At 45.8% G+C, this 26,616-nt stretch overlaps 1 protein-coding gene across 1 annotated transcript in view; it reads left to right on the forward strand.

Annotated features, from left to right (window-relative positions):
* Window positions 1-687: 687 nt before the first annotated feature.
* The window catches only part of OTOP1 (otopetrin 1), a 46,270-nt gene continuing 20,341 nt past the window's right edge, over window positions 688-26,616 (forward strand). The window contains exons 1-2 of the mRNA XM_040238336.1: window positions 688-1,313; window positions 17,151-17,287. Coding sequence (XP_040094270.1) covers window positions 899-1,313; window positions 17,151-17,287 — 552 coding nt within the window. The 5' untranslated portion in view covers window positions 688-898. The remainder of the gene's footprint in view (window positions 1,314-17,150; window positions 17,288-26,616) is intronic.

Genomic DNA, 26,616 nt, shown 5'->3' on the forward strand with positions numbered 1-26,616 from the left:
GGCATCTCCAGGCAGACACACAGGGACACCAGGCAGACGGGCGAACAGAAACAGCAAAAAAGAAACAGAAAAAGCAAAAAAGACACACCATCCCCGTAGTCATAGATCTAGGGACGGGCGCTGCCACTCCGTCCCCTCCTCCCCGCCCCAACCAGGCACACCCAAAGACTGACGGGCCAGACAGAAAGACCCCGCACAGAGAAAACAGACCACAGAGACACGCAGGGACGAGGACAGGCAGACACGCACACGGACACCTTCCCACTAACCCGAGCTTCCGCGGGCTGCCACGCAGACGCTGCGGCGCGGGAGCCGCGCACGCACCCTCGGGGCTCGCGGTTTCCCCGCTGCCACGCCCCCGTGCCCACCCTCGGGCCGGCTCTGGACAACCCCTCGCTCCCCCGCACCCCAACTCCGGGAGCCACCTGTCGCCCGGGCAGGGCTGGGTCAGCCGGCGTCGGCTCAGGGGACAACAGAGCAGCGGACGGCGGGCGGGTTCGGACGCGCTGGGCTGGGGAGCAGGAGGACGCGCGGCCGTCGCGGCAGGGCTGGTGCCCAACCGAGGCATCGGGGACCCCGCGTGGGTCCAGGGTGCTGGGAAGGGTTGCCCCGGACCTTGCGGAAGGAGGGGAAGTGGGCAGTGTGCATAGGGGAGCGCAAGAAGCTGGGGTCAGGGGGTGGGGACGTGGTAAGTGGATTGGGTGAGCGCCTTGACCGAGGGCAGGGGGCAGAAGGCGGGAGACCAGGTGTCGGCGGGAGACCAGGTGTCCGCGGGTGATCAGGACAGGGGGGTCTGATCGGCCGAGGCCCCTCGGGGCTAGGGCAGGGGAGGACGGGAGCGGCGGGTGGGGCGCAAGTCGCAGCCATCCCCGAGGCTAGACTAGGTGAGGGTCACTCAATGATTCGCGAGGGTCAAGGGGCGCCTGCCGCTCCCCTGGAGGCTCCGAGCGACTCGGAGAGAGGCTCGTCCTGGCCCGCGGCCCGCCCGCCGGCCCCGTTCTTGGCTCCGGGGTTCCGGGGATCCCCGGGTTCCCCGGCGCCTCGGCGGTGCGCCGTCCGCGGGAGCTTCCCGCAGAAGCTGGCCGAGGCCCTGAGCAGCCAGTACGCGCTGAACGTGTTCGTGGCGGGGCTGCTGTTCTTGCTGGCCTGGGCCGTGCACGCCTCGGGCGTGGGCAAGAGGGACCTGCTGTGCTTCCTCACGGCGCTCATGCTGCTGCAGCTGCTCTGGATGGTGTCTTATGTGCGCCGCAGCTCCGCGCACCGCCGCCTCTTCCGCCTCAAGGACGCGTACGCCGGCGCGCGCTGGCTTCGCGGTGAGTCTCCGACGCAGCACACCAGCGGGCGGGCGGGCGAGCGCACCGCGAAATCAGCCTGCTCGCCTGCTAGCTGCAGCCCCGCGGTATCTCTGCGCCCTCGCTCCCTTCCACCTCTCTCCTTTAGTCTTTTCTGCCTCCGTCTTCCTGTCCATCTTTTCTGCGCCCCCCTCCCGCCACCTTCACTTCTCTTCTCTCTCCCTCCGTCTTCAGGCTCTTGCCTTTTATTCCGACGTTGCAGCAGCAGCTGCTGCTAAGTCGCTTCAGTAGTGTCCGACTCTGTGCGATCCCATAGACGGCAGCCCACCAGGCTCCCCTGTCCCTGGGATTCTCCAGGCAAGAACACTGGAGTGGGTTGCCATCTCCTTCTCCAGACGTTGCAGGTACAGTTACACAAACCTATTCACATCTTTCTTTCCTTATTTAAAGCCCTGCCACGGTTCCACTGACCCCGTGAAGGAGGCCACACTCCCTATCCCGGCGTTCAAGGCTCTCTCTGATCGGGTCCCAGGTGACTCTTTAATCTTCTCTTTTGTCCTCATTCTGTGCTCCAGGCTCAAAGGCTTCAAGTTGCCATCACAGTGTGTCATTCCTTCACAGATCTGTCCCCAACGCCACCTTCTCCCCACACTTGGCAGGAATTACTCCTCACTCCCATGGGTCACCTTGCCTCTATGTAGAGCTCTTTGCCTTTGTGAATTTCTGCCTTGTCTTATGACTAGTTGGATATGAGCCTGGCCATCCAGATGAGATTTGAGGTTTCTTAGGCTCAGGGACTGTGTCTAGTTCATCTTGCCTTTGGAAAAACTGCACACGACTTCAGGGTGGCCCAAATTCCTGCTCTGAAAGTGGTTGTTTCAGGGAAGTTCATGGTTTTGTGATCCTACAAATGGCAGTGAATCCAGAGCCACAGCAAACAAACATGAAAAAAGAATGGAATGTTACTTTGAGGCTGTTGACTTAGGCTCAAAAATATCACACACAGGCTTTTGACCTTCACTTCTCTGTAGTGGCAGAATCTTCCCTTGGTCTTTCCCTCACTTCCTTCCTCCTCCATCCTTCTGTTCTTGTTTCTTCCCTTCTTCTTCTCCCCTCATCCAACCCTTCCCTGCCGGGGTCCAGCCCCGGTGGATCCAGGGTGATTCGAAGGTGGGGACAGAGTCGGCATCCTTGGAAATAACTTATTTAATTACAGATAGAGAGGGATTAGAAAATTGGCAGAGAAAAAGAGGCTGAATAACTTGGTTTACATGGAATACCAGTCACCACCTACGTAGGTGGCAGGCGTCTTCCCGTTCTCCCGAAGGAGAGGAGGCACTGAGGCCTCCCTGGTCCGATCTTAGAAGCCCAGGCAAAATTAGCAGGCTTGGTGGGTACCCATGCACCAGATGGGAATTCGGCCAGAAAATAGTAGGAGAGAAAGAGAGGCTGAATAAGTTGGTTTACACGGAATACCAATCACCACCTACGTAAGCTGCAGGAGTCTTCCCATTCTCCCGAAGGAGAGGAGGCACTGAGGCCCCCCCGGTCCGATCTTAGAAGCCCAGGCAAAATTAGCAGGCTTGGTGAGTACCCATGCACCAGATGGGAATTCGGCCAGAAAATAGTGGGAGAGAAAAAGAGGCTGAATAACTTGGTTTACATGGGATACCAATAAAATTCCAAGACAAGGAATTTGCACCATCTACGTTGGGCCACCGGCGCCACTTGAATATCAGAAGGTGCCCCTCTTTGGGCTCCTTCTCGCATGGGCTTGAAAGCCGGGACCAGTAAGTAGACATGGCGAGCACCCACACTCCAGATGGGAATTCAGCCAGAAAAACGGGGAGCAAGAAAAAACGACATGGGGGAATCAGTCTTTCCAGAAACTGATCCCCATTTCTTTATTTTTAAGTTTGCTTATATACCTTTTGTTACACATAGGGATGAATACAGAGTCATGCGGGGGTCAGCAGTCCTGACCTTTATCAAAATCAGGTGCTTTACATAAAAAAAGATCTTAGGGATTTTACATCATCTTCTGGCCATGAGGCCTGCTGACATTTTATGATCCTTTCTTTCTGATAACCAAAAAACTTATTTTTTCCAAGGTTGTTTTTTCTTAAACCAGGCACCACCCTCCAAATAAAGTTGCATTCCTATAGGGTGAGGGTGTAGTGAGTTCCAATCAAGAAAAGAATTTATTTAACCCAAAGTTAACATGATTAATCTTAAAGGTTAATACTTATTTCTCCTATATGCTAGTTATATTCATTATAAGGACAGGGAATATGGAGATTTAGCAGCAAACATCAGCCCAACAAATGAAAATCCTTTCACCAATGCTCCCCTTAAGATCTATTTAGTCTTAAGATAGTGATAAAGTTACATTTTTACATAGCAAGGACACAGTGATTTATAACAAAGTACAGCGATCTATTACAAAAGAGAAAATTCATTAACTCAAAAAGTCTAGTATTGCTAACCTTAAAAACTACTATATTTCCTTTTCTATATTCCAAATACATTGATTAATATATTCCCAGGTACCTAAGGATATGGAGGCCTGGCGGCAATCATTGACTCAACAATGAGAAAAGCCCTATGCTAATTAAGACTCTCAAAATACTCCAAAACTCTCTGTGCTGTTTATGGTTGAGAGGTAGTAAACAATCATGTGGCAGGAGTATGGATAATCCTGTCACACAAGCTAGTTTGCCAGCAGAGAGGTTTGACCTGAGACAAAGTTGTCCCACCCAGGGCAGGGAATTAGCAGCAATTATTGGCACAACAAATGAAAAACCCTTCACCAATATAATTCCTAACCAACCCACTATACTAATAATTTCTAACTTCCCAAAAGAATTTGCCTTTAATAAGTCTAAAACATCTTGTGCCTCTCAGGTTGGGAGGCTGTAAACAATCACATGTGGCCAGACGAACCTATATAGGCGGGCTAGATAACCTTCAGAGGAGTTCGTAAGTTGAAACACTCTTGTCATGCACAGGAATTTTTATTGACTTGGAGCTGCAAGTTAACTCCTTCTCTGAGAGAACTGGTGGGGAACAGCCCCCCATAAAGTCAGAAGTGTAGGCAAGAGCATGAAACAGTAAAGTAGATAGACTCTGGTTTTGGGGGTAGATGCTCGGGAACAGGGGGTTTCCTGAGGTTTGATCACGCCTTTGCGTATGCCAAGCCTCCTTCCTCATGACCTTTGCCGTGGGCGGAGTTCCTCATGCTGGCTCCCGGCACTTCCCTTCTCCTCCACGTCTCCCTTTTCCATCCACCCTCCTTCCTTCTTTCCTTTCTCTCTTCCTCCCCCACTCTCCCTCCTTCTGTCTTTTCTTTCTCCCACCCTCCCCTCCTCCTTCCTTATCTCCCTCCTCTGCCCTGGTCTTCCTCTCTCTTCCCTCCTCTCTCTTTCCCTCCTCCCAGGAAGACTCTGAGCATTGCGGCCCCAGTCAGTGGGTAGGTGGCACTGCCATATTCCAACACTAGGAAGACAGAGGGAGGAGCAGGGTGGGAATGCAGAATCAGGGCCCTCCTGTGGATGTGTTACATCTGAGATGTCCATTGGATATCAGGCAGAGATGGAATAAAAGAGGCAATGTCGAGAGAGCACATAGTAGGCGTTCAGTAAATGGTGTGGCTGTTTAGACACTCAGCAAGCTGTTCCATAATAACAGAACGCTTCAGGTGAGGCATGTGGATGATGGAGGTGGTGCTGACTCTGAAGGCATGGCACAATAACTCAGCTCTGTTACCCTTGCCTTTCTGAGTCCCAGTTTCCTCATCAGTAAAATAAGAATCCTGGTTGCCTCTCAGGGAAGGAGCTGGGAGATGTTGCCTGAAAGCGGTTTGCGAAGCACTGTCTACCCCTGTAAATGAGCTGTGGTTTATCAAAGAAGCAAGAGCCTAATCATCCCAAAAGTACGCTAGGAGGCCACAGTGCCAAAGGAAGTGCCTTCAGCTGAAGCAGGGACTGAGGTTTTCCTTGGAATCCCAACTGGAAAGACAGGTTTGACTTAGCTCTGCCCTGGCTTCTGTGTTGGTCTTGGAAGTCTGCAGCTCTGACAAAGAGCCAGCCTGTGGCATTCTGGACCCTGAGGTTTTCCAGAGAAAGTTTTTGGGTCTTGGTATGAGCTGTGAAACATTTCTTTGAGCAGAAGACATTCTGTCTTGCCTACTGCCTATGAGAAAGTGAAGACTTTTGGGGGAACAAAAATCATTGGCTGTCATAAAAAATCAGCAGGAAGGATGAATTATCCATCCAAATCCTCTATTTGCTGAGTAAAGAGACTGATTTCTTCTGGAAGAAGTGGTAGCAGCAGGATATCTCATGCCAGCCCCGGTGCGCAGTGACAGGAAAATCCCATGAGTAGCTGTTTCATCCTGTTAATTACCAAGGTCCTGTTTCTGGTCTCTTGAAGGACTGCAGTGGTGAAGGGAGGTTTCTTTTTTCCTGGTTTCTGGCCTGTCTCAAGCCCAGAGAAGCGTTATTAACACAAAATCATGGCAATGACGACAATAGGACTAATAGCCACGTTTAATGAGTGTGTTCGGAATGCTTGTTAGAGATATTGTCCCTAACAAAGTCGTTTGTTACGGTGATGCTTTCTTTGTGTGTGTGAATAATCACTCCCAAATCTACTCCTTTTAAAATGAGATCAGATTTTTACGGAGTGCTCCCCCACTTTTTTTCTTTCTTTTGTTTCTTTCTTCTTCTTCTTCTTCTTTTTTTTTTTTTTTTTAGCAAAGAGGGCTTAGGAAGATTCATTGGTTGCTTCTCTGCCCTCTCCTGCACCATAATTGATTAGCTCTTATCATTACTTCTTTTTTCTCTTTCTTTTTTAGAAACTGAAGGATAGTTGATTTACAGTGTTGCACCAATATCTGCTGTACAGCAAAGTGGCCCAGTTATACACATATAGACATTCTTACAAAGTGCTTTTTTATGTAGAATGAGGTGCATCTGTGTACACGGCACATTGCCTCTCCATCTGCTCTGAGTACTGTGGTCCTTATCTGTTAGGGGGCTACAAGTAAAGCAAGGTGCATCTGTAAGACATGCCCAGAACAGGTGGCTATAGAGAGAAAGGTTGGGATGCAGTGATGGATTTCAAAAAGAGGCCGTCTCCATGTGTGAGAAATTGAAGGTTGCAAAAACAGATGGTTTCAAGCACCTGTGTGAAGAGAGGTGAGGCCTGTTGGGGATGGTGGCGGGGAGCAGAGGAGGAGATAGAGGCAAGGGATGAAGTCTACAGGATCCAAGGATGCAACTGTCTCTGAACCCAGGGAGCCCACAGTCTGGCAATGCCGCCAGAAACTCCAGAGGAGGATGCTTGGCAGGATTGCAAAACCCAGCATGCAGCCCTGTGGCAGTGTCTGTTGCAGCTAAGAAGGGAGCGGTCAGGGTGGGTCCCCGTGGGATTCCAGTCCACCCTGCTGACTTCAGAGCGGATGCAGCAAGTTCATAAATGTGGAGCTGGGCTTCAGGTTGGCTTCCTCCTCAGGATGGATGTTCATCTCAATCTGATCACCTCAGGCCTCTGCAGACACAGCCTCTCCAGACACCCCTTGTTTTCCTGGGCTTCTGTTCCTGCTGCGGGTATAGTCAGCACGTGTCAGTGTGCCCAGCAATTCTTACCCTGTTTCTTAAACAATAGTCCTCTTGAGACATAGTCCACATAATCTACAATTTACCCATTTAAAGAATCCACCTGCAATGCAGGAGACTTGGGTTTGATCCCTGGGCTGGGAAGATCCCCTGGAGAAGGGAATGGCAACCCACTCCAGTATTATTGTCTGGAGAATTCCATGGACAGAGGAGCCTGGCAGGCTATAGTCTATGGGGTTGCAAAGAGTTGGACACAACTGAACGACTCACACACACACACACATAAAGTGCACCAGCTGATGGGTTGTGAATAACCCTATTCACAGATATGTGCAACTATCACCACAGTCAGTTTTTAGAACGTTTTATCATCTCAAATAGAAGCATGTGCCCTTTAGCTCTTATCCCCTGATACCTCTTACCCCCTGAGAGCCCTTACCCATATCCACCCTAGGAACAGATAACCATGAATCTACTTTCTATCTCTAGATTTGCCTGGCTTGGACATGTTAGTGAATGGACTCACCTAATATGTCCTGTTGGTGATCAGCTTCTTTCACTTAGTGTAATATTTCCAGTCTCACAGCGGTTCTTGAGGTGGATGTTGTCACCTTCATCTTCTGGACCAAGAAGCTGAAAGGGCATCAGGGGGAGGGTTGAGCCCCTGTCAATGGAAACATTCAGATAGAGCGAGAAAGAGAAGAGGGCTGAGCTCCTTGTGATATTAGAGGGTGACAGAGGGGGCAAAATCCCTCACACCCATGTAATTTCTGTCCTTTCCACCCAGCAGAGGAGTCTTTGGAACATGCAGAGAATAACAGAGCCCGCAGCATGGGGGCACCTTTTGTGGCGGCTGGGCAGAAACATTGATTCAGTTTGGTTCAACAGCCTGGACTGAGCTCTGGGCACTGGCCGGGCTCTGGGGCCAGGATGCTCGGGTGTGGCCCCTGTATGGAGAGCTGCAAGAGGGGGCAAGGGTGGTGCAGACAGTGAGGGGCATCAGAGCACGGGGGCTAAGAGCTCTCTGCCCCAGCCCCCTGCATGTAGCCTCGCTTTTCTGCCTCAATTTTCTCATTTGTAAAATGGGATGATACCCCAATGTCGGGGGTGGGGCTTCCCTGATGGCTCAGCAGTAAAGAATCTGCTGCAATGCAGGAGATTCGGGTTCGACCCCCTGGAAGAGAGCAGGGCAACCGACTCCAGGGTTCTTGCCTGGAGAATCCCATCCCCTGGACAAAGAAGCCTGGAGGGCTACAGTCCATGGAGTTGCAAAGAATCAGACAGGACCGAGCAACTGAGCACATGTGTACATTACATATAGGGAGAATATGTAGGGTCTCGGGAGGCTACCTTGAATTTAAAAAAGGATAAAAGAATACACAGAATGTAGAGAACTGAGCATCACAGTGACACCCAGCAAAATTCTGGAGCAGGTGAAGATGCAGGGGTTTTTGAGCGATTTCCCCAGGAAAGGGAGCGACTATCTCCTAGGCTCAGCCTGGGCTCACTGTGACAGAGTCTTGCCTAACTGCATGCATTCTCTCACATGTACTTTTTTGTTTTGTTTTTTTGGATGGGATTTCTGCTCTAGTAGAAAATACAAATCTCCTCTCATGGTTTCAGCCTTATAATGCAGCTGCCTAAAAAGCTGATGCTGGTTGGGCACTGATTGGAAAGGAAGTCAGGCTGCAAGTGGAGTATCCCCTGTTGAGCATCACATAGGTGCCACTGAGGGGTGGCCCCAGGAGGAGTGAAAGGGGTGTACAGACAGTCCAGAAGAGAGAGGATGTGGAGATGGTAGGGGGTTTCCTAGGAAATGAGAGTCATTTTTTCAGGGAAGCCTTTCATGTTGCTTTCAGACCAGGTGGGTCTTCCAGGTTGTATGTTCTTATAACACCCTGTTCATTTTCCTCCTAGCACTTCACAAGCAGGAGATTGTGTCATTCAGTTTATTGATCTAACCAGATAGTGAGCTCTTCAAAGCAGAGACCCTGTTTGAATGCACTTCCCATTATAACCTGAGCTCCTGGCACACTGCCTAACATACAGTGAGTGCCAGTTGATATTTACTGAATCATCAAATGGATGAATGGATAGTTGAATGGATGGATGAAGGAATGAGTGAATGATGGCAGAATTGCCAGGAAAGAGGATGATGGTTCTGGGATGCTGGCTGAAGTTCCATGTGGGGAAGAGCATTCTAATCTAAGCAGCAGCTGGTGATGCAAAGGGTGAGCCTCCCAGCCCTGGGCACATTCAGGTGGAGACCAGACAGATGCTGGTCATGATGCAATGGGAAGCATCTTTGCATGAGATGGGGGATGTAGACTAACTCTGTGGTAACTTCAACCTCTAAGAGTCTACAGTTCAAGATTCTAGACCCCTAGGAGGGCTCTGGGCACCTAACACAGAAGAAGAGGTCTCCCCTCTGCCAACACTAAACATTTTAGGATTATTCTTAAGTAATGTGGCTGCAGAACCTTCTAATTGGCTCTACCTAGTTAAGGGATAATAATAAGGATGATAACATCCTTGTAGAATTTTTTTATTTGTAGGACCCTGTTCTGGGTGCTTTCCATGTCATGACTCATTTAATCTCCTCCACACCCCTAGGAGACAGTTGACCTTATTAATCTCCTCTACACCCCTAGGTGAGATAAGAGATAAAAAAGCCATCCTCGGTGATCAGTGCAAAGAAATAGAAGAAAACAATAGAATGGGAAAGACTAGTGATCTCTTCAAGAAAATTAAGAGATACCAAGGGAACATTTCATGCAAAGATGGTCACAATAAAGGACAGAAATGGTATGGACCTGATAGAAGCAGAAGATATTAAGAAGAGGTGGCAAGAATACACACAAGAACTGTACAGAAAAGATCTTCATGACCCAGATAACCATGATGGTGTCACCACTCACCCAGAACCAGACATTCTGGAATGCGAAGTCAAGTGGGCCTTAGGAAGCATCACTACGAACAAAGCTAGTGGAAGTGATGGATTCCAGCTGAGCTATTTCAAATCCTAAAAGATGATGCTGTTAAAGTGCTGTACTCAAAATGCCAGCAAATTTGGAAAACTCAGCAGTGGCTACAGGACTGGAAAAGGTCGTTTTTCATTCCAATCCCAAAGAAAGGCAACACCAAAGAATGTTCAAACTACTGCACAATTGCATTCATTTCAGATGCTAACAAGGTAATGCTCAAAATCCTTCAAGTTAGGCTTCAACAGTACATGAACCGAGAACTTCCAGATGTTCAAGATGTATTTAGAAAAGGCAGAGGAACCAGAGATCAAACTGCCAACATCCACTGGATTGTCAAAAAAGCAAGAGAGTTCCATAAAAGCATCTACTTTTGCCTTATTGACTATGCCAAAGCCTTTGACTGTGTGGATCACAACAAACTGTGGAAAATTCTTCAAGAGATGGGAATACCAGACTATCTTACCTGACTCCTGAAAAGCTTGTATGCAGGCTTTCAGAAGCAACAGTTAGAACCGGACATGGAACAAAAGACTGGTTCCAAATTGGGAAAGGAGTACATCAAGACTATATATTGTCACCCTGCTTATTTAACTTACATGCAGGGTACAACATGCAAAGTGCTGGACTGGATGAAGCACAAGCTGGAATCAAGATTGCTGGGAGAAAAATCAATAACCTCAGATATGCAGATGATAGCGCCCTTATGGCAGAAAGCAAGGAAGAACTAAAGAGCCTGATGATGAAAGTGAAAGAGCAGAGTGAAAAAGTTGGCTTAAAACTCAACATTCAGAAAACTAAGATCATTCCATCCGATCCCATCACTTCATAGCAAATAGATGGGGAAACAATGGAAGCAATGAGAGGCTTTATTTTTTTGACCTCCAAAGTAGCCTTCAGGCTACTGCAGATGGTGACTGTAGCCATGAAATAAAAAGACGCTTGCTTCTTGGAAGAAAAGCTATGATCAACCTAGACAGCATATTAAAAAGCAGAGACATTACTTTGCCAACAAAAGTCCATCTAGTCAAAGCTGTGGTTTTTCCAGTAGTCACATATGTATGTGAGAGTTGGACTATAAAGAAAGTTGAGTGCTGAAAAATGGATGCTTTTGAACTGTGGTGTTGGAGAAGACTCTTGAGAGTCCCTTGGAGTGCAAGGAGATCCAACCAGTCCATCCTAAAGGAAATCTGTCCTGAACAGTCACTGGAAGAATTGATACTGAAGCTGAAATTCCAATACTTTGGCCACCTGATGGGAAGAGCCAACTCATTGGAAAAGACCCTGCTGCTGGGAGAGATTGAAGGTGGGAGGAGAAGGGGATGACAGAGGATGAGATGGTTGGATGGTGTCACCGACTCAATGGACATGAGTTTGAGCAAGCTCCGGAAGTTGGTGATGGCCAGGGAAGCCTGGCATGCTGCAGTCCATGGGGTCACAAAGGCTTGGACACGACTGAGTGACTGAACTGAACTGAACATCCCTAGGAGACAGTCAGTCTTATAATCCACATTTTACAGATGAGGAAATGGAGGCACAGGGAAGTTAGGAAGTTACTCAAGGTCATCAACAATAATAAAGTGGTAGCAAATGGATTTGAAGCCAGGGAGTTGGTACCTACCATGACACTCTATGTTCTGTGCCTTTATGACATAATTGATTTTTATCAACATGCAAGGTGATGTCGTAAAACCAAGTTTGTCAGTTGTGCAGTTCAGTTCCTCTATGTCCTGTCTATGTCTGCTAGATCTGTCTGGTTCTGAAATCTTTCACTCAATTTTTTTTTTAAAGTAGGAGTTAAATACACAAAACAAAAATGATTTTATTTGGATTATTTGATTATTATGTCTTCCTCATACATGATGTTTTTTTTTCACATGTAATGATAAAGATGGAAGAATTATTTGTCCTAAGTGTTTACAGTGAATCTTGAATCCCGTGGGTCGGATATTAACATGCCTCTACTCATTGCTTTTAGTTTGTGTTGCCTACTTCCACTTTGTCCACCTCCCTCTTTTCCACTGCTGTCACTCAGCTCAAAGTGTGTTTCGTGTAAAGATCATATAGTTAGGTTTTGGTTTTAATTCAGAATTCCCATCTTTGTTTACTAATTAATGGGAGACTTAGATCATTCTAATTGTAATGATTTATATTGTGGATTTTGTTGTTTCTGTTTTTCTTTAGGATGATTATAATGATTTATTGTACATATTGTTGACTCATTTGCCTTTTCCAGTGTTTGCTCTTTGGAGAACTTGGACATTCTACTGTGTTTTTCTACTTTATTAATGACTAGCTTACCTTTCCTCATTCTCATAATCAGATAAATATTGCTCCATTCTCACCACATTGCTTCCCACTCCAAGATCCTCCCATTCCTCTCTATTCCAAAGAGATAAGACCTTTAGAATGCATTTGTTTCCCTCTTTTCCCCTAGTACCCATCTCTTTACCATGAGAACTTTGAAAGGTTGTTCTGCTCCTCACTCAGTACATCCCCAGCTTAGTTTGTATCACAAGTCTTTAAAGAGCATGTAAATTCCACATTTCCAGACAGTTTATCTTCATGCATTTGGATATAACTTCTATCATCTTCTTCTTATTTCTATTAAACTGGACTATTCATCCATTCACTCATGCATCCATCCATAATCCATCCATCCCTCCTTCCATCATCATCGTCCACCATCTATCCATCCATCCATCCATCATCCACCCGTTTACACCCTCCCTCCCTTCCTTCTCTCTTTCCTTCCATTATACATCCATCTACCTCTTCAATCTGTTGCAAAGTTTATCGCTCATTTTTTCTCCCTTTCTTCTTCGTCTTCCCTCACTAAGAGGGCTCCTGATTGTTTGGTTAAAGCTCCTAATTGTTTGGTTAAAGCCCTTTGTCAGGTGAGTTCTGTGGGTATTTTTCTCCCATCATTTTTTGTCTGTTCAGCTGTCACCTTCTCAGAGAATCCTTTTCTGACAGCCATCGTCAACCTCATGCACTTGGCACTTCCTGACATTTCTTCTGTGTTTATCACTTATTTGCTTATTTTCTTGTCTTTCCCACTAGAAGGTTAAACTCACCAAGGACATATACTTTATTTTATTGATGTTTTTATCTCCCAAGTGCCTGGGTCTTATTTGAACAACAAAGAGGTGTCAAACAATTATATTTGGCATGTCTTCAAATATCTTTCTGTCTTTTGCCCTGACCCGTGGGCACCATCTTGCCTGGGAATAGGGTCCTTGCAGTGGACTCTAGCTACTCTTCCACTGGCTTCTGATTTTGCACGATGCAGATGAGAAGTTTGGGGGCAGCTCACCCCTCTATATCTTCTGCACACCCCAATTTACGCAATGTTATATGTGTGTATTTTTGTTCCTCCAGCAGTCTTATTTGTTTACCTTTGAGCACCTGACAAAATGCCTCATGCATGGAGCGTGTGTGCTCTATTGCACAATCCTGTCTGATTCTTTTTGACCTCATGAACCCCTTGACCCCACCAGGCTTCTCTGTCCATGGAATTGCCTAGGCAAGAATACTGGAGTGGGGTGCCATTTCCTCTTCCAGGGGATCTTCCCACCTCGGGCTTGAACCCATATCTACCTGCATCTCCTGCATTGGCAGGTAGATTCTTTGCCACTGTACCAATTGGGAAGCCCCTTATGTATAGTAGGAGGCCCTAAAACATTTGTTGTAGAAGGAAATGGATGGGAGAATGGATGAAGGAAGGAAGGGCTGCAGGAATGTAAGAAGGCACGTGATGTTCTTATCACAACTCTTGAAATGTCAGTGACAGAGGTGTGCCAAATCAGTGATTCTCCAGGTGGGGTCCCAGGCCGACAGCATACGCTCTACCTGAGAACTTGTTAGAGATGCAAATTTGGGCACCCCACCCCAGATCTATTGAATCAGAAACTCTGGGGGTGGGACCCAGTACTCTTTGCTTTAACAAGTCCTCCAGGTGATTCCGACCCAGGCTCAAGTTTGAGAACCACGGCTGTGGACCAGTCTCGTTTTATAGATGGGAAAACCAAGACCAGGAGCTTGGGAATGACCTATCTGAACTCACACATTCTGTCCGTGACACAGCCGGGTCCCCAGAGTTACAGCCTCTGCCCTTGCCACCCAATCCGCCTGCCTCACTTCATCTGGCCATTTCTCTTTGTAATCAAAAGGAACCATGCATTTGTCAAACCATTTCAAAGTCCTGGGATTGAATCTCCACTCCTGTGAGGTTTCTGATTTCACTGGGGATTTTCCAGAATTTGGAAAAAAAAAATGTGACTTAGAGTTGTTTCTGGAAGGCTTTGAGCAGTGGAAAGGAGCCAGGTGATTGCATTACTCCTCACTGGAGGCTTCTTAGGCCGGAGCTGTAATGTTATAGCTCCCTGTGATGGCCCAGGCCCTTCTCTCTCTCTTGCCATAATGCATGTCACACACGATCTGGTTTCCTGCCTTCGTGGGAGAGAATGTATGAATGGTGGTTGATACTGGCCCAGAAGAGAGACTAGGGACTTTGGCCTTGATCAAATCTCCACAGTTATTATGCTTTTCTTGCTAATTTCTTCATTTGGTTACAAGTTCCTTTTTAAATGTATTTTGCATACTCCTTTCCAATCGTATTCATATGCCTGTTTTTGTTTGTTTTCATTTGCTGTCAACCGTGCTGGATATACCATCAAAGAGTGTTTCCTTTCTCCATGTCACTAGCACAGCACTTTACATGCCACGACCATAGACATGTCCCTGTCATTCTTAAAAAGTAAACTTTCTATTTTAAAGAAGAGTTGCAAAGATAGTACAGAAAGTTCCTGTATACCTTATACCCCTTACTTTTATTCTTTAGCGAGTGGGCTTTTAGGATCAAAGAACTGAGATATTTTGAGCAGAACAATGACACTCTTAGATTGATCATTTTGCATGGGAAAATCTTCTAGAGGACTTCTTTTGTTTTGCCCAAATTCTGTTGAATGTACCTCATTTGTCAGACCCCAAAATATGCCTGAGGCCTGTACAATGGTAAACAAGTCATAACGTTTTCTTCTAGTTTTAGCTCCTGAGGCCAATAGTAGAATTTGCTTTATATATATTAAAAACTGTGATAAAATAAACATAGCATACAATTTACCAGCTTAATCATTTAAAGGTACAGTTCAGCGGTGTTAAATACATTTGTGTTTGTGAATTAATTACGGTTAATGTTCAATACTCTTTCATCTTGTAAAACTAGAAGTCTGTATCATTAAATAACTCCCGATTTCCTCCTCCACCCAGCCCCTGGCAGGCACCATTTTACTTTTTGTTCCTGTGAAGGCAACTACTCCAAGGAATAAGTGGAATTATGCAGCATTTGTCTTTTTGTGACTGGCTTATTTCACTGATGGACCTTGAGCTCCATGGTGCCCTCACCGTTTGTCCAGGTGGTATCACGTGTCACAACAGCCTTCCTTTTTTAAAGCTGAATCCTATTCCACTGAATGGACATGCCACATTTTTATCTGTTCATCCAATGGTAGACGCTTGGGTTGCTTCCTCCTTCAGGCTCTTGTGAATGCTGCCGCCATGAACGTCGGTGTCCACGTACACCTTTGTGTCCCTGCTTTTGATCCTTTGGCAGAAACCCAGAAGTGGAATTGCTAGACCCTGTGGAGTTATTGTTTTTGATTTTCTGAGCAACTGCCATACCGTTTTCCACAGAGGCTACACCATTTCATGTTCCCATCACCAGTGTATAAGGATTCCGGTTTCTCCACATCTCTGTTATTATTTTCCATCTTTCCTCCCTTGCTCCCTCCTTTCTTGTCTTTCTTCCTTCCCTTCTCCCCTCCTCTCCCCTCCCCCTTCCCCTCTCCTTCCCCCTGCCATCCTTTTTCTCTCTCTTCTTTTTTGGGTAGTGGCCATCTTAAGGCATGTGAGATGGCATTTCATAGTGATTTTCATTTTCCTTTCCCTGATGGCTAGTGCTGTTGAGTGTTTTTTCATGTGTTAAATATCCATTTACATATGTTCTTTGGAGAAATGTCTATTCTAGTCCTGTGCTTATTTTTTTTTATTGCTTTTTTAAAAATAAAATCGTTATATTGTAGTTCTTCATAGAATCTGGATACTCTCACCTTATCAGATATGTGATTTGTGAATATTTTCTTTCATTCTGTGGGTTGATAGTGTCCTCTGATGCCTAATTATTTTTTCATTTTAATGAGGGCTTCCCCCGTGGCTCACCTGGTAAAGAACCCACCTGCAATGCGGGAGACCTGGGTTTGATCCCTGGGTTTGGGAAGATCCCCTGGAGAAGGGAAAGACTATGCACTCCAGTATTCTGGCTTGGAGAATTCCATGGACTCTATAGTCCATGGGGTTGCAAAGAGTCAGACATAACTGAGCAACTAATGTAACTATTTTTTACTTTTGTGGCTTGTGCTTTTGGTGTCATATCCAATAAATCATTGCCAAAGCCAACATTATAAGGATTTTTTTCCTATGTTTTCTTCTAAGATGTTATAGTTTTAGGTTTTAGAATAAGTCTTTGATTCATTCCCTGGTGGCTCAGATGGTAAAGACTCTGCCTACAATGTAGGAAACCTGGGTTCCTACATCTTTCATGACTGAAAGACTAACATTTTTCATTTTGAGTTAATTTTTATATATGCTGTAAGGTGAGCATCCAGCTTCATTAAAAAAAAATTTTTATTTGGGCTTCCCCAGTGGCTCAGATGGTAAAGAATATGCCTGCAATGTGGGAGACCCAGGTTCGATCCCTGGGTTGGGAAGATCCCCTAGAGAAGGGAATGGCTACCCACTTCAGTATTCTTGCCTGGAGAATTCCATGGACAAGGAGCCTGGTGGGCTACAATCCATGGAGTCGCAGACTCGGACTGAACGATTGAACAACTAACACACACATGCATAGACACACACACACACACATTTATTTGGCTGCCCTGGGTCTTACTAGATGTGGTATATGGGGTCTAGTTCCCTGATCAGGGATCAAACCCCAGGCCCCCTGCTTTGGGAACACAGAGTCTTCGCCACTGGATCACCAGGGAAGTCCCCAGCTTCATTCTTTTGCATGTGGACACCCACTTTCCCAGCATCAGTTTTTGAAACAAATGTCATTTCCCAGTTGAGCCATCTTGGCAGCCTTGTCAAAAATCATTTAAGTTTATATATGAGGGCCTAATATAATTTGTTTTGAAATGAGATCAATGCATACTAACACTTCTATGTGTGTGTTTCTACCGCCTCCCCACCCCATTTAGGTAGTATCGCATTGTTTGCACTCATTTCCATCATCCTGGGATGCCTTAAAATTGGGTACTTCATTGGATTTTCGGAATGTTTATCAGCCACTGAAGGAGTTTTCCCCGTCACCCACGCGGTGCATACTCTGTTGCAGGTAAACCACACGATGTTTGCTCACGTTGCTTTGATGTCTGTCAAGTGTATCCCAGGGTGTCTAAGACGGTCTTTCGGCCACCTCCTCTGCACAGTGGGACTGTGTCCCCGTGGCCACTTTTGTGGGAATCTTAAGGGACAAAACTTACACTGATGAACAGTCAGGAAATTCAGCCAGGCTGGAGCCCATGGGAAAAGGCTTGGGGAATTTTAATTAACAGTTTTATTGAAATATAATTCACATCCCACACAACACACTGATTTAAATTGTACAGTTTGGTGGCTTGGTATATTCAAGGGTTGTGCAACCATACCTATAATCCATTTTAGAACATTTTCATCATCCCCCAAAAAACTTCGTGCCATTACAGTCTCTGCTCTGAGTCACTGAGACACTTTTTTTTTTTTTTTGGTTTGTTTGCTTACTTGTGGATTAAAATCTTTAGAAATGTATGAGAATTTCCTTCTCAACCTTGGTCAACTTGGTGTGGCTAAGGAAGGACTTGATATGTAATTTAAATCTGTAGCTTAGAATCAGAAAAACCTCATGTTGAAGAAGACTTGAGATGGGTCTCCAGCATAGCTTCCATTCTTGGCCAAAATCCCTGGTGATGGCTATCAGAGACACTGCTGCTGCTAAGTCGCTTCAGCCATGTCTGACTCTGTGCGACCCCATAGACGGCAGCCCACCAGGCTCCCCCATCCCTGGGATTCTCCAGGCAAGAACACTGGAGTGGGTTTGCATTTCCTTCTCCAATGCATGAAAGAGAAAAGTGAAAGTGAAGTTGCTCAGTCATATCCAACTCCTAGCGACCCCATGGACTGCAGCCTACCAGGCTCCTCCGTCCGTGGGATTTTCCAGGCAAGAGTACTGGAGTGGGTTGCCATTGCCTTCTCCAATATCAGAGTTGACATAACTGCAAAAGTAACAAGTAGTGTTTCTATTGGACTTTTGCATTTCACTTCGTGTAGTGCTTTCAACATCTCCATAAGCACAGCTCTTGGATCGTCACACTAAGGACAGAGGGGACAAATGACTTGCCCAAAGTCACAACCAAGATGCTGTGATTCTTTTTTTTTTTAATTGCAGTGTAGTTATGGCAGAAAGTGAAGAGCAGCTAAAGAGCCTCTTGATGAAAGTGAAAGAGGAGAGTGAAAAAGTTGGCTTAAAGCTCAACATTCAGAAAACGAAAATCATGGCATCCGGTCCCATCACTTCATGGGAAATAGATGGAGAAACAGTGGGAACAGTGTCAGACTTTATTTTTGGGGGCTTCAAAATCACTGCAGATGGTGATTGCAGCCATGCAATTAAAAGACGCTTACTCCTTGAAAGAAACGTTATGACCAACCTAGATAGTATATTAAAAAGTAGAGACATTACTTTGCCAGCTAAGGTCCATCTAGTCAAGGCTATGGTTTTTCCAGTGGTCATGTATGGATGTGAGAGTTGGACTGTGAAGAAGGCTGATTGCCAAAGAATTGATGCTTTTGAACTGTGGTGTTGGAGAAGACTCTTGAGAGTCTCTTGGACTGCAAGGAGATCCAACCAGTCCATTCTGAAGGAGATCAGCCCTGGGATTTCTTTGGAAGGAATGATGCTAAAGCTGAAACTCCAGTACTTTGGCCACCTCATGCGAAGAGTTGATTCATTGGAAAAGACTCTGATGCTGCGAGGGATTGGGGGCAGGAGGAGAAGGGGACGACAGAAGATGAGATGGCTGGATGGCATCACTGACTCAATGGACGTGAGTCTGAGTGAACTCTGGGAGTTGGTGATGGACAGGGAGGCCTGGTGTGCTGTGATTCATGGGGTCGCAAAGAGTCGGACATGACTGAGCGACTGAACTGAACTGAACTGACTTACAATGTTGTGTTCATTTCTGCTGTACAGAAAAATGATTCAGTTATTTACATATACAGTCATTCTCTATACATATACACACACATTCTTATGTTGTTCAGTCACTAAGTCAGGTCCAACTATGTGTGACCCCCTGCACTGCAGTGTGCCAGGCTTCCCTGTCCTTTACTCTCTCCCGGAGTTGCTCAAACTCATGTCAGTTGAGTCGGTGATGCCATCCAACCTTCTCATCCTCTGTTGCCCCCTTCTCCTCCTGTCCTCCATCTTCCCAGCATGAGGATCTTTTCAAATGAGTTGGCTCTCTGCATCATGTGGCCAAAGTTTTGGAGCTTCAGCTTCACATTCTTATATGTGTATACATTCTTTATACATACATAAACATTCTCAGATGGTTTGTCTCCACAGAAGGCACCCTGAAAAGCCATGAGCTTGATCCAGGGATACTGTTATTGCTGAAAATGTTTCTGCATTCCCCATTGAGGAAAGTTCTTTAGGACAAATTTCTCACTTCTGAAGGCCAATGATACTGTTTTTAAATCTCCATCTTTTATTAAAAGTAGCCTTCACTTGCATCCAGGTGACTGCCAGTCAGCTATTGGTGACCTTACAATGTTTCTTGAGATGGAACACATTCTCACAGTGAGGCTCTTTGAGAGGATGTGCCAGGCGAGCTTGGCAGAAGTTTGTCTTTGTGGGAGCATCTCTGGAACTGGGCAGGAGCTCCCAGGGTGATTTGTGCAAAGGGGTCACCTTGAGTTTTGAGAATTATTATGGGGTGAATCGTGTCCTTCACACTCACATGTTGAAGCCCTAAAGTCCAAGATCTCAGAAAGTAATTGTTCGGAGACAGAGTCTTGACAGAGGTGATCAAGGCTGAATGAGGTCACTTTGTTGTTGTTGTTCAGTTGCCAAGTCATGTCCAACTCTTTGCGACCCCATGGACTGCAGCCCACCAGGCTTCCCTGTCCCTCACCATCTCCTGGACTTTGCCCAAGTTCATGTCCAGTGAATGGGTGATGCTATCCAACCATCTCATCTTTTGTTGTTCCCCCTTGCCTCTTGCCCTCAATCTTTCCCAGCATCAGAGTCTTTTTCAATGAGTCAGCTCTTAGCATCAAGTGGCCAAGGTACTGGAGCTTCAGCTTCAGCTTCAGTCCTTCCAGTGAATTTTCAGGGTTTATTTCCTTTAGGATTGACTGGTTTGATCTTGTTGCTGCCCAAGGGACTCTCAAGAGTCTTCTCCAGCACCACAGTTTGACAGCACCAATTCTTCGGTGCTCTTCCTTCTTTATGGTCTGTCTTGGATGTCACTAGGGTGGGCCCTAATCTTACAGGACGGGGGTCCTTGTGAAAAGAAGAGAGGAGGACACAGACTCGCAGTGTGAGGGCATTGAAGGGAGGTGGCCATCTGCAGGGAAGGAGAGAACCAACCTGCCAGTACCTTGATCTCAGACTTCTGGCTTCTAGAACTGGGGGAACTTTCGGCTATTTTAAGCCATCCGATCTGTGGTATTTTGTTCTGGAAGTGCCAGCAAATCAATGCAATTAACTCCAGGGGCATGCAATTCATCCCATGTCACGAGGACAATCTTCTAGAGATTCCAGTGACAATGTGGAAAGCCTCAGGGGACCAGAAAGAACTTCCTTCTGCCCTCCCACCCTCCCTTCCTCCCCCGCCTCTTCCTTCCTTCGTCCCCCAAATGACAAGCCATGTGTTCAGTACTCCTGAGTCTAGCCATGGTCTGTTCTCTTTGGAGGAGTCAGTCAAGGGGGAGACAATCAACAAAACAGATGATGCCAGCACCACAACTCAATGCTTAGACGACGTCACCCAGGAACGAGGGAGAGCCAGGAAGTCCTCTCACTAGTTTTGAGGTGGGGGTGTTGTCAAGGAAAGAGGGGTGTGGTGTGTCAGACACCATAACAGAGGACATTTGGGGGTGTAAAACCTCTCCACATGATGGGGAGGAGATGTGTGGGCTGTAGGGGGATGTGAGCTAGGGCGATGGGCCCGGACTGAGCCATGATTTGGTGTAGGGCTTACGAGCACGGACTCTGGCTTTGACTCATACCAGCAGTGTGACTCTGAGCAAATGTCTTAACTTCTCTGGGCCTCATTGTCTCATCTGTGAAATGCCTCCTTTATGGGGTTGTTGTGAAAATTAAAGGTGTGGTGTGTGTACCAAGCACATTGCAGTGAGTGCTTGGTCAAGGCTGATGCCCACTTTAGGAGCTTTGACTTTCCCACAAAGGCAGTAGGGACCCATCGAAGGTTCTGAGCAGAGGAAAGACCTGGGAAGACTTTCCCACAAGGGCAGTGGGGAGCCATTGAAAGTTCTGGGAAGAGAAAAGACCTAGGCAGATGTGGTTTTCAAAATATCACTCTGTTACTTGGTGGCTTGGGGATCTCTTCCTTCCTAATTTAAGACATTTTGTCAGTCAGTCAATTAATCCATTTTTCTATCCTTATTGGATCCTCACTGTGTGCATTTGCTACATTAGATGATGGAAAAATAAAAATGTTACTTTTTAAAACAGACTTTTTGTTTTTAAATTGTGGTGAAATACATGTAACCATAAAATTTGCTGCCTTAGCCATTTTTACCTATTTGGTTCAGTTCAGTTCAGTTCAGTCGCTCAGTCATGTCTGACTCTTTGCGATGCCATGAATTGCAGCACGCCAGGCCTCCCTGTCCATCACCAACTCCCGGAGTTCACCCAAACTCATGTGCATTGATTCGGAGATGCCATCAAGCCATCTCATCCTCTGTCATCCGCTTCTCCTCCTGCCCCCAATCCCTCCCAGCATCAGGGTCTTTTCCAGTGAGTCAACTCTTCACATGAGGTGGCCAAAGTATTGGAGTTTCAGCTTCAGCATCAGTCTTTCCAATGAACACCCAGGACTGGTCTCCTTTAGGATGGACTGGTTGGATCTCCTTGCAGTCCAAGGGACTCTCAAGAGTCTTCTCCAACACCACAGTTCAAAAGCATCAATTCTTCGGCATTCAGCTTTCTTCACAGTCCAACTCTCACATCCATACATGACTACTGGAAAAACCATAGCCTTGACTAGACGGACCTTTGTTGGCAAAGTAATGTCTCTGCTTTTTAATATGCTATCTAGGTTGGTCATAACTTTCCTTCCAAGGAGTAAGCGTCTTTTAATTTCATGGTTGCAGTCACCATCTGCAGTGATTTTGAAGCCCTCAAAAATAAAGTCTGACACTGTTTCCACTGTTTTCCCATCTATTTCCCATGAATTGATGGGACCGGATGCCATGATCTTCATTTTCTGAATGTTGAGCTTTAAACCAACTTTTTCACTCTCTTCTTTCACTTTCATCAAGAGGCTTTTTAGTTCCTCTTCACTTTCTGCCATAAGGGTGGTGTCATCTGCATATCTGAGGTTACTGATATTTCTCCCGGCAATCTTGATTCCAGCTTGTGCTTCTTCCAGCCCAGCGTTTCTCATGATGTACTCTGCATATAAGTTAAATAAGCAGGGTGATAATATACAGCCTTGATGTACTCCTTTTCCTATTTGGAACCAGTCTGTTGTTCCATGTCCAGTTCTAACTGTTGCTTCCTGACCTGCATATAGGTTTCTCAAGAGGCAGGTCAGGTGGTCTGGTATTCCCATCTCTTTCAGAATTTTCCACAGTTTATTGTGATCCACACAGTCAAAGGCTTTGGCATAGTCAATAAAGCAGAAATAGAAGTTTTTCTGGAACTCTGTTCCTTTTTCGATGATCCAGTGGATGTTGGCAATCTGATCTTAATACCATGGGCGGCTGCGACCAGCGCGGCCGAGAGGAGCTACCCCATGTCCGAGGTCAGGGGCAGAAGCCGGAGGACCCCATGCCTGAAATGTTCCCTTGGTATCTCTAATTTTCTTGAAGAGATCTCTAGTCTTTCCCATTCTGTTGTTTTCCTCTATTTCTTTGCATTGATTGCTGAGGAAGCCTTTCTTATCTCTCCTTGCTATTCTTTGGAACTCTGCATTCAAATGGGAATATCTTTCCTTTCCTTCTTTGCTTTTCACTTCTCTTCTTTTCACAGCTATTTGTAAGGCCTCCTCAGACACCCATTTTGCTTTTTTGCATTTCTTTTCCATGGGGATGATCTTGATCCCTGTTTCCTGTACAATGTCATGAACCTCCGTCCATAGTTCATCAGGCACTCTGTCTATCAGATCTACTCCCTTAAATCTATTTCTCACTTCCACTGTATAATCATAAAGGATTTGATTTAGGTCATACCTGAATGGTCTAGTGGTTTTCCCTACTTTCTTCATTTTAAGTCTGTATTTGGCACTAAGGAGTTCATGATCTGAGCCACAGTCCACTTTTGGTCTTGTTTTTGCTGACTGTATAGAGCTTCTCCATCTTTGGCTGCAAAGAATATAATCAATCTGATTTTGGTGTTGACCATCTGGTGATGTCCATGTGTAGAGTCTTCTCTTGTGTTGTTGGAAGAGGGTGTTTGCTATGAACAGTGCGTTCTCTTGGCAGAACTCTATTAGCCTTTGCCCTGCTTCATTCCGTATTCCAAGGCCAAATTTGCCTGTTACTCCAGGTGTTTCTTGACTTCCTACTTTTGCATTCCAGTCCCCTATAATGAAAAGGACATCTTTTTGGGGTGTTAGTTCTAAAAGGTCTTGTAGGTCTTCATAGCACTGTTCAACTTCAGATTCTTCAGCATTACTGTTTGGGGCACAGGCTTGGATAACTGTGATATTGAATGGTTTGCCTTGGAAACGAACAGAGATCATTCTGTCGTTTTTGAGATTGCATCCAAGTACTGCATTTTGGATTCTTTTGTTGACCATGATGGCTATTCCATTTCTTCTGAGACATTCCTGCCCATAGTAGTAGATGTAATGGTCATCTGAGTTAAATTCACCCATTCCAGTCCATTTTAGTTCGCTGATTCCTAGAATGTCGACGTTCACTCTTGCCATCTCCTGTTTGACCACTTCCAATTTGCCTTGATTCATGGACCTGACATTCCAGGTTCCTATGCAATATTGCTTTTTATAACATCAGATCTTGCTTCTATCACCAGTCACGTCCACAACTGGGCTTTGTTTTTGCTTTGGCTTCATCCCTTCATTCTTTCTGGAGTTATTTCTCCACTAATCTCCAGTAGCATATTGGGCACCTACTGACCTGGGGAGTTCCTCTTCCAGTATCCTATCATTTTGCCTTTTCATACTGTTCGTGGGGTTCTCCAGGCAAGAATACTGAAGTGGTTTGCCATTCCCTTCTCCATGGACCACATTCTATCAGACTTCTCCACCGTGATCTGTCTGTCTTGGGTGGCCCCACACGGCATGACTTAGTTTCATTGAGTTAAACAAGGCTGTGGTCCGTGTGATCAGATTGACTAGTTTTCTGTGATTATGGTTTCAGTGTGTCTGCCCTCTGATGCCCTCTCGCAACACCTACCGTCTTACTTGGGTTTCTCTTACCTTGGATATGGGCTATCTCTTCACAGCTGCTCCAGCAAAGCTCCTGCTCTGGAGGAGCTACCCCATATCCGAGGTATGGGGCAGCGGCCAAGAGGAGCAACCCCACATCCAAAGAGTGGTGGCTGTGCAGGCGCAGGAGGGCCAAGAGGAACTATTTGGTTCAGTAGTGTTAAATGTATTCACATTGTCATGCAACTAGTCAGCACAACTCTTTCATCTTACAAAAATGAAATTCTGTCCCCTTTAGATACTAACTGATGATTTCTACCACTCCCAGCTCTGGGCAACTGCCATTCAACTTTCCAACTCATTCAGCTTTCTGTCTCTTTGAATCAGACAAGTAGAGACATAGAGGGCTTGTCCTTTTGTGACTGGCTCATTTTGCTTAGCATAATGTCCCCAACATTTATCCATGTTTTAGATGTGTCAGAATTGCCTTCCTTTTTGCGGCTGAAAACTATTCCATTCTATGGATGGACCACATTTCTTATCTGTTCGTTCAATGATAGACCCTGGCATTGCTTCCACATTTTGGCCATTGTGAGTAATGCTGCTGTGAACGTATGTGTGCAAATATATATTTGAGACCCTACTTTTTAAAAAAATATTTGTTTATTGGCTGCACTGTGTGGGCTTTCTCTAGTGGTGGCAAGCGGAGGCTACTCTCTACTTGAGGGGTGCGGGTTTCTCATTGAAGTGGCTTCTCTTCTTGCAGAGTATGGCCCTAGGGTATGCAGGCTTCAGTAGTTCTAGGCTTGTGGGCTCTAGAATGAGGGCTAGAATGTCGTTATGGTGCTTAGTTGCTCCACGGCAGGTGGCATCCTGCCAGACCAGGGATCCAACCTGTGTCTCTTGCATTAGGCAGGTGTATTTCTAACCACTGGACCGCTAGAGAAGTCCTAAGACTCTGCTTTCAATTCATTTGGATATGTACCTAGAAGTCAAGCTGCTGGATTGTATGGTGATTTAAAAATATTTATTTAAAAAATGTAACGTTACTGAAAAAAAATTAAAAAGAGTCTAAAAATACACCTGTAAGTCCTCAAGTGAAATATTTGTTGCTGTTTTTATGTGTTCCCTCTCCTTGTACTCAAGTGTATATTCTTATCAAAGTTTTATATATAAGATGCAGAGTTTTCTGTGTACAATTTTTCACTTAAATCAACTTCTTTATTTTTCTATATGGTCTTTTTTAAAGTATTCTTGTTAAGATATCTATTTATTTATTGGCTGTGCTGGGTCTTAGTTGCTGCAAGGCTCCTCTCTAGCTGTGGCGAGCAGGGGCTACTCTCTAGCAGCAATGCTCGGGCTTCTCACTCCAGTGGCTTCTGTTTCTGCGGAGCACAGGCCCTCGGCACTTGGGCCTCAGTAGTTGCGGCATGTGGGCTCAGCAGTTTCGGTTCCCGGGCTCTAAAGCACAAGCTCAGTAGTTGCAGTGCACGGGCTTAGTTGCTCCTTGGCATGTGGGATCTTCCCGGACTAGGGTCAAACCTGTGTCACCTGCACTGATAGGCGGACTTTCCACCACTGAGCCACCAGGGAAGCCCCTGCTATGTAGTCTTCATCAAAGCATCAGCTGAGTAGCCATCTAACTTAGAATTCATAGACAAAAACTAATTTACTTTAGCGCGTCCCTGTTGTTGGGCTGAGTGTCATCTTTACCAGGGATCACTGCTCTCTGTTTCTCTGTTTTTAAGTTGTTAGATGTTTCATGAATCATGCCTGACAGTGTTTTCCAGAGCAGAATAGTAAATCTTAGGCGAAATGATGTGGATGAGAGAGCATGTGCGGTGTATTTTTGAGTGTTGTTTGATTATTTTTTTATAGCATGCACTTGCAAAATGAAAGCTGAGACAAATTTATGAAGTGCCCGGCTGTGTTTGACAAGTAGTAGGTGCTCAACGTGTGTTTGTGTCTAAAGTGTATAGTCACTCAGTCGTGTCTGACTCTTTGTGATCCCATGGACTGTAGCCCGCCAGGCTCCCCTGTCCATGAA

Source organism: Oryx dammah, unplaced genomic scaffold (genome assembly GCF_014754425.2).
Source record: "Oryx dammah isolate SB20612 unplaced genomic scaffold, SCBI_Odam_1.1 HiC_scaffold_3, whole genome shotgun sequence".
NCBI lineage: Eukaryota > Metazoa > Chordata > Mammalia > Artiodactyla > Bovidae > Oryx > Oryx dammah.